General features: G+C 35.3%; 1 protein-coding gene across 1 annotated transcript; it reads right to left on the bottom strand.

The window, feature by feature from the left end:
• Positions 1 to 742: 742 nt before the first annotated feature.
• On the bottom strand, positions 743 to 11,635 carry LOC126824173 (thymidylate kinase). Its single transcript, XM_050553394.2, has 5 exons — positions 11,438 to 11,635; positions 5,768 to 5,876; positions 3,953 to 4,043; positions 2,503 to 2,691; positions 743 to 2,165 (listed from the first exon to the last, which is right to left on the bottom strand). The coding sequence occupies exons 1-5, from the start codon at positions 11,625 to 11,627 to the stop codon at positions 2,046 to 2,048; spliced, it is 699 nt and encodes a 232-aa protein (XP_050409351.2). The 5' UTR covers positions 11,628 to 11,635; the 3' UTR covers positions 743 to 2,045.
• Between the last annotated feature and the right edge of the window lie 438 nt (positions 11,636 to 12,073).

Below are 12,073 nucleotides of genomic sequence, written 5' to 3'. Positions count from 1 at the left end.
ATCAGTTTGGTATTCTGTATGTACCAATCATAATTTTACTCTAATACTATATCCCATCTAACAATAGATCTACTTTAAAGTGTATTCCAGAATTCTGATTTGGGCGTCAATAGTTAAACCCAGCTTACCCCTTCATGGTCACCTCTTTTGTTTAATATTACCATCCACAAGATTTACAGGTATTTTGATCTCATTTTATTAAGGGGTACTGACAGTACAGAAATTTGAGAGAAATTATGGTTGTATTTTTTCAATATTAATTAACAACTGTTTTACAGTTTTCAATAAACAAAAGAACAGTCAACCATGTAATAAGTCAAACCATGACACCTGGGCGACCTTTGGTTGCACAGATTTTCGTACTTTAGTACGCTCGAGATAGTTCAGACTGTAGTCGCAACCATGGTCTACATCCGAAGGTTGTCCAGAATGTGGAATGTTCAATTGAGTATCATCAATCTGATCCATTCATCAAGTGCAATAACTAATTTCTTTTTTATGTAAAAATATTTCATGTGGATGTATTGTTACTGTATAAATGGATGTATTGTTATTGTAAATGTGGGTGTACAGTAAACTGCGCACAAGTCGGATTCGTATAAGTTGGATCTTTGCTCAAATCCGATAAAATCGTTTGGACCCTTTGATCCTGCACTTATTTATATTTCTGCACGTAAGTCAGATTTCCTAAGTCGATCAAAATGTTCGGTCCATTTGATCCAATTCCGGCTTTTTTCCTTCACCTAAGTCGGATCGTCAGTATGTTCAGAATTTGACAAGTCAGTTTCGTACCGATGGTCTAAAACACAGTTAGGTATTCCATGCACAGAGCCCCAAAATACTTTCTCCTATCATTTTGACTCAAATCAGCCTATTTAACGCGATGCAATAATAGAATTTTCCGGGAAAATTTGAAACTCAATGTCTGCTGTACATGAAATTTTCCGGGAAAATTTAGGAAGTTATCTACTCGCACAAACAAAAGCTTGAAATGTGCCTTTGAATCAATTATTATCCGGCTCTTGCAGTTTATTTCTAATCGAGCTAAGATTGAATTTCGGTCTTCGGCCAACTCGGATCTTCGCTTATCTCAGATAAAATTGGTCAGTCCACTTAGATCCGACATATGCGAAGTTTACTGTATTGTTCTTGAATAAGTGGATGTATGGTATATGTGGATGTACTGTCACTAGGGACCGGGTATCATTCATATTTGATGAAAAAAGGAAAGAAACTGAGCTTACCATCTATAATCTAATACACATATTCAGTTAATAGATTGCCATGCAGTAAGTATTAAATACCATCAAGATTCATCAAATAATGCCCAGTTTGTGATACCCGGTCCCTAGTGTGTATATTTGGATGTATTGTAAAGTATTGTATATTTATTGTAATAATTCATGTTTATTTTATTTTCAAGTAAGTATTATAAATTTAGACAAAAATCAACAGAATTATACCCAAAAAATCATGTTTATTTACATCTGTATGACATATTTACCGCCTTAAAATCAATATTTACCATCTAAAAAATCAATAAAATTATACAAATATTTATTTACATGTATTATATAATTTATGTATATTGACGACATATTTATAGTGATAAATCAACATTTTAATAATATATAAATAATATTTATCATTTGTTAATTTCAGTCTGTAATATAAGAGAAAACTTGAAATGGCGCAATAGAAACTTCTGTTTTAGTATTATGATGCTTTATAAATAGAGGATTATTATTATTAAAAAAAAATTTAAAAATGTCCTGCTGTTTAAGACAATTATACTGGTAAACTGAAATATACCGTAAAACTGTATTATACAATCATGTTTAAATTTATAATTTTTGACAGTTAAAAAACTAAATTATTTTTTTTTTTATCAATTAAATAAATGCAAGAAAAGCACAAAAAATTGAGTTCCTCTTCTATGTATCAATAGGGGCTTGATGAATGAAAAACAAGCACTGTGGTGATTGTGTTTGCAATACAGAGCCTGACAAGACCCTGTCTATGTGTATTACAGGGCTGTCATTTAATTAACTCTGATTCGTCCACAATTTTCTTAGTTCATTTTTCTTGGAATCCTCCATGACTTGTTTAACACGGGAATATAACTCACGATGTAGGTCTTCAATAGATTTATCAGCATCAATCTCCTGTAGTAAAAAAAAATAAAATATTGAGAACCACACCACACATTAAAACAACAAAAGCACTGTGAAATTGATATGGCTAAAATCATGAGCAACTTTTTCGGCACAACAGCCTACTCATATCAAATACCTAGGGATCTTTTTACATACGCCTTGCTTTTTTGTACCATTCGAACAACTATACAGTGGCCTTGACAGACCCACTGCCCTGCACCAGACCAAAAAATCCTTATGAACTTTCTCAGCCAACACTGGTATCGAACAGGTGGCTCTCAACATTCTAACTCTCTTTGGAACTTTGAAAGAAATCTGCTTTGGATAAATAAACTAATAGGTATACCTCCCAATCACCATCTTTTAACTTTTGGAAATTTTGGGCGACTTTCTCTTGGATGTCTTTCTTTTCGTATCTTTCATCTCCAAACCCACCACGTCTACTAACGGCTTCTGATGATAGCGTGAGGTAGAAAACTTTATCAGGTTGAGGCAAACCAATGTCGGGCTGTTTACACCAATCAAGCGTAAAACCCTGAAGTAATAAAAGGTTTAAGGTTTTATGAGATGAAGAAACCTATTGATTTTCACCAATAGATGTATGATCTACCACCTCGCACAAAGAAATGGGCTTAAACGTCCACTTGATACAAACTAGGTCATTTTTGGCCTTTGGTACAAATAAATGGTAAGTACACACATGCCATCCCCAATCAAGAAATGTGACAAATGAAATTAAATTGGTTTTTATACATATTCTTTTCTGCATGAACCAAGGTAAGTCAGACATGCCCATCTTCAATAGAATGGCTTTAACTCTGTATATCTTATCAAGCCCTTCACGCAATACCCTGCATATTTCAGCAATAATTTCAATCAGCTACTGACACAGCAGGGGAGCCTATCAGATTCCTTGATCATCGCAAAAGGTGAAAGGTCCACCTGTTATAATTAAGTTATAAGGTTCGTTCAATTTCACTGTTTTCATGGAGGTCGCCATGTTTGAATTGAGTGTGTTTGTGTCACAACCTCTGATCGGATGCCATCATTCACATGTATGCATTAAAGGGAGATAACATAGCTACATGTATAAGTTCTGGAATTATTGCCTAGTCTAGCAATATCTAGATGTTATTAAATCGAACCATATGATAGTCTCAATATGACCTAATTTGTGTCTTGAGGTTAAACCCCATTTCTCTCTTTGGATTCTAACTGACAGTAAGTATACTGGTGGACCTTAATTTTCTGTACCATCAGTATGACTAGACAATGAAATTTTGGAATTTCAGTGCAATTAAATGTCTGAAGAAATAAAGTTACACAAATTTTTGTTGAGGAACTGATTAAACCAAATTTTGTTTAATGAATGAAATGAAATGGGGTTTAACGTCCTACTGTTCTGCTCCTGACTAGGCTAATGAAGATGGGCATATGCCATACAGTGTGCTATGAGGGAAATTTTGCCTGGACACCAGCACTACATCCTACTCTGATATCAAATTCCAAGTGCCAAGGGATAGTTTACGTGCACGCCAATATGATTAAAAGTCTAATTGATACATCCAATTTCATTTTGCAGACGATCTATTTTGCAAGATGGGGGGTTGCGATGGTCTAGAGTGTTGGTCTCGCTTAGAGCATTAGCTGGCCGATCACCTCTGGCTTTTGGTCATGGTTTTGATTCCTGGTCTGAACTTATGTGGCTCCAACAGGAAAGATAAGTGCACTACGCATATCACAATCAATGAAAGCAGACAAACTCTAATAGAAAAAGAAGAAATAAATATTTTTACTTCTTTAGCAGCTGTATATGCTACACCAGAATAAGCATATCTGTCAATTATTAACGTTGTTCCTTGATTTATTAAACTTTTCATGTCGTGTCTGAAAAATAGATACGTAATAAATATCAAAGAATATATTATTTTTTATCGTTCTTTTCATTGTACCAATAACTTGAAATGAAATGGGGTTCAATGTCTGACTGAGCTAATGAAAACGGACATATGCCATACAGTGTGCTATGAGGGATGTTTTGCATGGACAGTGGCACTACACCCTACTCTCGAATCAAATTCCAACTTTCACCTCCACAGGACTATGAGATGTGATTTGCCAGGCCCTTTGTCCAACACCACTGACAAGGGGGAACCATGCCGGAAAATCCAGATGAAGTTTCTAGACCAACAAGGGGATCGAACACAGGACCTCAAGGTTAGCGAGCCCAAGTCCTACTAACTGAGCCAACGTGGCTCCCTGTTATTATACCAATAACTTGCATTGAAAAGGAAATCTCAATCATTTGGGTGGAATTAAGTATGCAAATCAATCGTTGAAATGTTAAGAAATAGGACGAATATACTGTGTCAATATTAAGGCGTTCGGAAAACTCACAAGATTCGACGGGTGACCCTACTGTGTCAATATTAAGGTGTTCGGAAAACCTGTTATAGAAGAGTTAGAGAGAGAAATGAGGTTTAACATCCACTTGACACAAACATATGGTTCAATTTTATTTCAATAATTTGCTTGCATGTAGGGGTCTTTAGCAGTGGGAGGAAACTGGAGGACCTGGAGAAAACTCACAAGGTTCGACGGGTGACCCTACAAGCTCTAGGTCTAGAAACATTTGTGCATGACACCTGTCACAAAATTAAACTATAATTTGGACCTGGATGACAAATGCTAAAGGTGCTAGATTGATTAGTCATCTCTCACAGCAATTTAAATGGCCAGTAGCAGTTGGGTCACCAGTCCAGGGGCGTGCTTGATTGTCAGTCCCAAATCACATATGCTCGAATATCGAAAGGAACCAAGATGTTTTCGTTATAAACTTACATTTCAAGTTTCATCAAAATTGGATAAAAATTGTGACTTCTAGAGGAAACAAAACCATGGTATTACATACTTTTACACTATTTGCGTACAAGGGGCGGCAATTTTGTTTGGCTGTTGCGGTCAAATTTTTACGAAATTCGAAAACAACCTTCATTCAGGTGTAACGGTGAAATATTTAAACGCTTGATATACGATACTTTTACACTATTTGCGTACAAGAAGTGGCCATTTGGTCTGGGAGTTTTGGTCGATAATATATTCAAACATTTTAAATTGGATAAAAATTTTGTCCTTTGGAGGGACCACAAGTTAATAACATGATTTTTCATACAATCAGGAACCATAATCCAACCAATACCAACCAATATTTTAAGTTTCGTTAAAATCAGATAAAAATTGTGACCTGTAGAGTGTCCACAAACAAATTGTGGACGGATGGACAGGGTCGATGAAAATATACGTCCACATGAAAATGTGGGAGTATAACAACAATTATGTTTCCATTGTCATTGTTGGTTGAGATATTGTAGCCAGAAATCCATATTTTCACTCAATTGTCATAATTCATTCATGCGAATCAGTATCCTGCAGAGTTCTAAACAAAACACATTTTTTAGTTACATGTATGAACGTTTCAAATCAGAAGTGACATCAGGTATTCCAGAAAACAATCATACTCTGCCTTGAGCACAACACTCTGTGGCATATAAATGTTTTAGCTATAAATACTGTAGCACTATTTATTGAAGATAGCAAATATTTCGACTTACATAGCCTCCCAGCGATTGGCTGAATAGAGAAGATGAATTGCATGGTCATCCAAGTCACATGACTGTCCAAGATAGCTGTTGATAAGTTGACCGATTTTAGTGGTTCGATCTGAAAGAAAACAAGAAATATAAAAAAATTATTACCGTATTACTATGCCTGTTCTTTAAAAGCCTGTATGTCTTACTGTTCTGCACCAACCAGACTAATGAAGACAGAAGCCATATGATACAGTGTGCTATGAGAAAATTTTGCCTAGACATCAACTGAATTCCAATGTATAAATGGGACCTCAGGTTTTCGTCTGGCCTGAATGACTAGATTCTTTTCCTTGCCAGGCCCCCCAATGGCCTCCATCCTGCACCACTGTCAAGGTGGAAACCACGCTGGAAATTCCTGATGTGAACTTTCTCAAGCAACAGTAATGGTCAGCGAGCCAGCGCCTACTCACTGAATAAAACTAACCACCAATTTCATCCTTCTCATTTATAAGAATAAAAGTTTAAAAAATAATACCTCATTATTGGTATGGCCTACAGGACTCATACTCGTCTATGGCAAAGTGTCACTGTTTGGGTATAGGCTAGTCACAGTGGTTTGGCGGTTCATGATTGCGGTCATGGTATGATTTTGATTTTTGGTGTGTGTGTGTTTGTGGGAGGTGTGTGTGTGGGCTATTCACAGTGGTCTAGTGGTAGCACGTCATTTCGGACTTAACACAGACAACCTTTTTGGACTCAGTTTGACAACGTTTCAGACTTACTTGACGACTTCTCCGATTCGGATAAATAATTAAAAGACTGTTGAAAATTTATGTGATATATTTGTAATTTAGCTGGGTTTTTTTTTCGTTTTATATGAGTCCGATGATTTTACACTGCTTGTTCTATTTAATTTTGTTTTGTTTCATAAGCGAGTACTGAACTTGACAATAAAATATTGTTGAAAATTTGTGTATATTTAGTAATACTGCTAATGTTTTTTATAATTGTAGAAGCCTACGTGATTGACAACTCACGTTTTCCTCATCCACTAAAGAACTGTAACTGTACTGTAAGGTTTCTTTGCGCATACAATAACATAGGGATTATCGGTTAATCAGCTTTAATTATCTCACTTTGATCGTTGCCATTTCTAATATTTTCCAAAAAGATTTTTCTTTGTATGCACTAATTTATCGATTGGTACTCCTATCTATGGCAAATTTGTCGAGGAATGCATGTCAACGTGTAGCTTACGGATTATCGTTAAAAAATTCTAGAGGCTTGTAAAAACATTCAACATTGAAAATTTTACAGTTCCTAGAGAGATCAATACGGTGCATGATCCACGATTGCAAGAAGTAAATTTTGCCTGCATGTTATTTTTTATAAAATCGCTTTTGGTTTATTATAGATTGATTTGACAATTGTGTTCAACCTTTCCTTTCAACTTATTCCCCAAGTCCGAAACGTCGCCTACCCTAGTCCGAAATGTCACCTGCTTGAGTCCAAAACGAATACCTGACAACTCATCCCAAGATAAAAGACAACTCATCCCAACTTAGTTTTGTTTGGTTTAATACAGGAGTCGAGATATCAACAATTTATTAAATAATACATTTTATTACATCAACACATAATACATTTATATGGTTTTTTTTCTTCATTTTCTTATTAAGTTTTTTCTTCAGTCAGTTAGTCTGACAGTTTGTCGGTCCATAGATTCCTCCACATCTTTTTAATAACTGGTTGTTGCTAACAGTTTGGTTTCTATAAGAATTCCACAGTTGAAATAGCTTGAACTGTGTGGATCTGGTCTGCTTCTATTGGCGTCTTCTCAGACACCATTCTGAATCTGAATGAATAGTCGTAGATGCCAAGTACTGGCTTTTGATCTGGGTTGGTGGCTGTGTTGCCTCCTTGTACAACAATGTTAGTAGAAGATAAAACAACAAAGTACTAAAACATTAATACATTATACAAACAGTGATACACAACCATCAATTTGATTAAAACAACAATATGAATTTGATTAAAACAACAATATGAATTTTATTAAAATAACACATTGTATTAACACATATATAACTAGCACTTATATTTGTTGGGATAAGTTGTCTTATATCTCGACCTATGTTTTAAAGTTGGGATGAGTTATCTTTTATCTTGGGATGAGTTGTCTTTTGGGATGAATTTGTCTTTGGGATGAGTTGTCTGTATACCTTCAAAACGTCAAGGCCGTATTTTTTTCAATCTGTTTCACAGAGGATTACGAAAGTCTTTCTAATATCTCTGTAACAGATGACTGTTTCGACAAGTGACGTCAGATCATGCGGCGTCAATCATTGGCTCAATGGTGCGTACATTGTTTACATAAGACGTTACTGATTCGGGCTAACTAAATGGTTAATTTTACTTATTTTAATACCCATTTACACTAAATAGGAAATGATATTTATCTACAAATAATTCAAACGTCTTTATTTATTTTTCTAATACTTGAAAAAAATGTTTTAGAATTTAATTTGACGGAAGAAAAAAGTTAATATTTGGGACTCATTAAGTCGCATCGATGTCATCCTTATCAGTGATTGTAGCGGCCTAGCGTATATTCACTGCTGTAGTGCTGATTAGGGTATCAGGCGTATTCAATACCAGGCTAATTCATTACCGGTAAAATCGGCGTATTCAAGACCAGTATATTATAGGGTTGGTTGATCGGTATATAAAGGTGCTAAGTAGTACTCTGTCTATGGGTGTTAATTGATCAATTAAGACAAGACAATAGAAGGATTAACAAGTTATTATTTATTTATTTTAAATAGTCATAATACAAACAAGAGTTGAAATATTTAATATTCGAAGACAATATTTACATATAAAACATCGTATGCGATTAATAATAGCCATAGTTTCGTATTCAACTTTGAACTGAGTATTGTGTTTAACTTGACGTTACTATTAATATTATATATTTTAAATAATCATAATACAAACAAGAGTTGAAATATTTAACATTCGAAGACAATATTTACATATAAAACATCGTATTCAGTTGATGCGATTAATAATAGCCATAGTTTCGTATTCAACTTTGAACTGAGTATTGTGTTGATGTTACTATTAATATTTCTTTATTTATCACATCAAAAATCAATGTTTTCAGCTGATGCGATTAATAATAGTTCGTAAAAAACTGTGAACAGGGTATTGTGTTCATAATTTTTTTTTTCTTTTAGTTTTATACTTGAACGGGGTATTGTGTTCATAAATGTGATACACTATTAATTTTTTTTTCTTTTCTTTTATGGTTGATACAACACAAACAACACTACAATACACTTACAACACAAACAACACTACAATACACTTACGACGATGTTTCCGCAGAGGGACCGTACAGAAACGCACACTCTCTCAATAGCCTACTAGTATCCATTTCACCTGCATTGTAGTTGGTCCATAGAGAGAATATGCGTGTCTGCATCAGTCCAACTCTGCTTCGTTGGCATCTGCTGATTTTTCCTTCGGTGAGCATCACCATATCCATTTTGAGTTTCTTAGCTTCTTTGTGTAGTTCTACAAGCAATAAATAAAATGGAACTGGTCCCCGAGTGTTCAGTCAAGAGTTGATTTGGTTATGCCACCCCTCGACGTCATTATTCGTGCGAACGGAGCGCATAAAAACGGACCAACTCTTCGCACTAAACATTCGGTTCGATATCCATTGGTTCTCCACGTACTCATCCCCTGTCTGTATTACTGTCGCCCGACAGTAGTCCACTTTCGGATGGTGAACACAGCGCCAATTTGTGTTTCCATTAGCTGTTTCTGAAAAACACAATATATATATTCAAAGTAAATACACTAAATTATGTTTATTACATTCAATTACATTGTTAAACACACAAAACAATATAATATATTCAATTGCGTAAAGTAAATACACTAAATATAAAATAATTACATACCCTAAAGATGTAGGAGTAACCCTCCATGTCCAGCAACTTCTTGTTTCCCCTCTCGGTACCACCTTCGAGAATGATGTAACGGGGGCCCTCAGCTGCGGGTACATCAAAGACAGGAGCATCGTCGTCGATCGAATCTTCCAGTATTGGTTCGGGTAAAACGTAGGATCTTTCCAGAGGGACAGCCTCGGAACTGGTCTCCATAAGAGGCAATTCTTCTTGTTCACGTCCAACACTAGTATCCATAGGTACTTCTTCGTCGAAAGTAGCGGTAATTTCATGAACAGCAACATGAATAGCCTAAATAATAAAGTAAAATACGTTATGGTAAGTATATTGAAGTTGACTAAATTAAAACATCAAATACGATGGGAAGAATATTAAATACGGTAATAACGTAAAATACGTTATGGTAAGTATATTGAAGTTGACTAAATTAAAACATCAAATACGGTGGGAAGAATATTAAATACGGTAAGAATATGAAAGATGTTTCGTTGATTATAGAAATTGATGTTTCGGTTCTGTTGATTTTTTAAAAGTTACCGGTACTTACGGCATTTATGCAAGGAGTACATGTCCATTTAATCTCTTCCAACCCTTTCACCGCTCTTCTATATGCTGCCTGGGATATATCTAAAGAGAACAAAATTGTTTAAATAAAATTTAGTGAACATAAGTTGGAGTAAGTATAGCTAGCAAAACTCGTGTAATTATTTCAATACTTATGATTTATTTCAATACTAATGAAAGCAAGCAAAATCTGTGAAATTATAAATACATACCTGTACATTTTCTATGCTGCCATAGATTACACTCTTCACACTGAAGACCTTCTTGTCTTGGATGCACGGTCGAACGGCAAGCGATACAAGGATTCATTATAATTAGGCTATACTTAACTTGATATGTATCTGAGATACCGATATCAAATGGTGAGAGTATTTTATTCGAAATATATACAAATTCCAAGCTTGCATCGGAATTGGTTTGATGTTTAAAATACAAAATAACAAAGCCGGGATTTACAATCTCAAGCTTAAGATTAAATAATTTGAACAACAACTCAATAATAAAACAAACAATTTTAATACATCAAACACCAATCATTAATTAATAAGTAAAGTATCGTATAGGCTTCTATCCACACTGATGAGTACTAATTAGCACCTTTATGCACCGACCAATCAAAATAACAAAGCCGGGATGTACAATCTCAAGCTTAAGATTAAATAATTTAAACAACAACTCAATAATAAAAAAAAAACAATTTTAATACATCAAACACCAATCATCAATAATAATTATCGAATCGGCTTCTATCCACACTGATGAGTACTACTTAGCACCTTTATATACCGATCAACCAACCCTATAATATACTGGTCTTGAATACGCCGATTTTACCGGTAATGAATTAGCCTGGTATTGAATACGCTAGGATTCCTGATTAGTGTGTATTTTTTTGAGTATGAAATGTTAAGTCCGAAATGACGCGGGACCGAAATACCATATGATGTAATCGGTCTAAATCATGCCATGGATGGTGCCTCGGGCTCTAGCTGGGGCCATGGTTTCGATCCCTTGTGTTAGCGTATGTGGCTTGGAGATATTGTGTTCAAAATGGTGTGGTGGACTGACAACCCGCTTTCTTAAGATGGCGGGAGATACTAGGATTATATAACTAGTTTATAACGGTACGGTACTTTTGATTGTGTTTTACCTGGAAATTTGAGATATTTAGCTTTACGTCCATCGGCCTCGAGTTGTGCAATCAGTTTGTTGCATTGTGTCGTCTTTCCACTTCGGTCACAGCCTTCAAACACAATCAGACTTCCTCGATCAATCATTTTGTTCCGATTCGTAGTAATTAAATGTTTTGTAAACAACGTAAAAATGCGCGCTTTCAGCATCGACTTCTATAAGGACTAAGACTAGTAATTATTTCCCCTTATTTCCGAATGTAGTGCGAGTTATAAATAGACAATTTTTCCCTTAATTTTTTTCTCCCCTCTTCCTGCATTTTTGGGTTGACTTTTTGGTCTAGAATTGGAGAAAAGGGATCAAATTTGCAATTTCATAGCAGTTTTGGGTAATACTGATGATATTACAGCGGAGGGATAGGGGGTGTAAAGTGTCTTTCTGCAGAGCAATCATTGTGTCGGAAGTGAGATTTTCACCCCTGTCAACTTCAAATCCGTGTAGCAAAAAATCTAAACGGTCAACCCCCTACAAAATTATGATGAGGAGATTGCCAAATGTTGTCCCCATTGTGCCTATAAAGATTGGAACCAACGGCATGTTGAGCAAAAAGCTACAGCCTGTGATGTTACAGTCATTTAACATTGAAGTCAATGGG

Source organism: Patella vulgata, chromosome 1, assembly GCF_932274485.2.
Source record: "Patella vulgata chromosome 1, xgPatVulg1.2, whole genome shotgun sequence".
In the NCBI taxonomy this organism is placed as follows: Eukaryota; Metazoa; Mollusca; class Gastropoda; family Patellidae; genus Patella; species Patella vulgata.
This window is presented reverse-complemented; position numbering and strand designations above follow the sequence as displayed.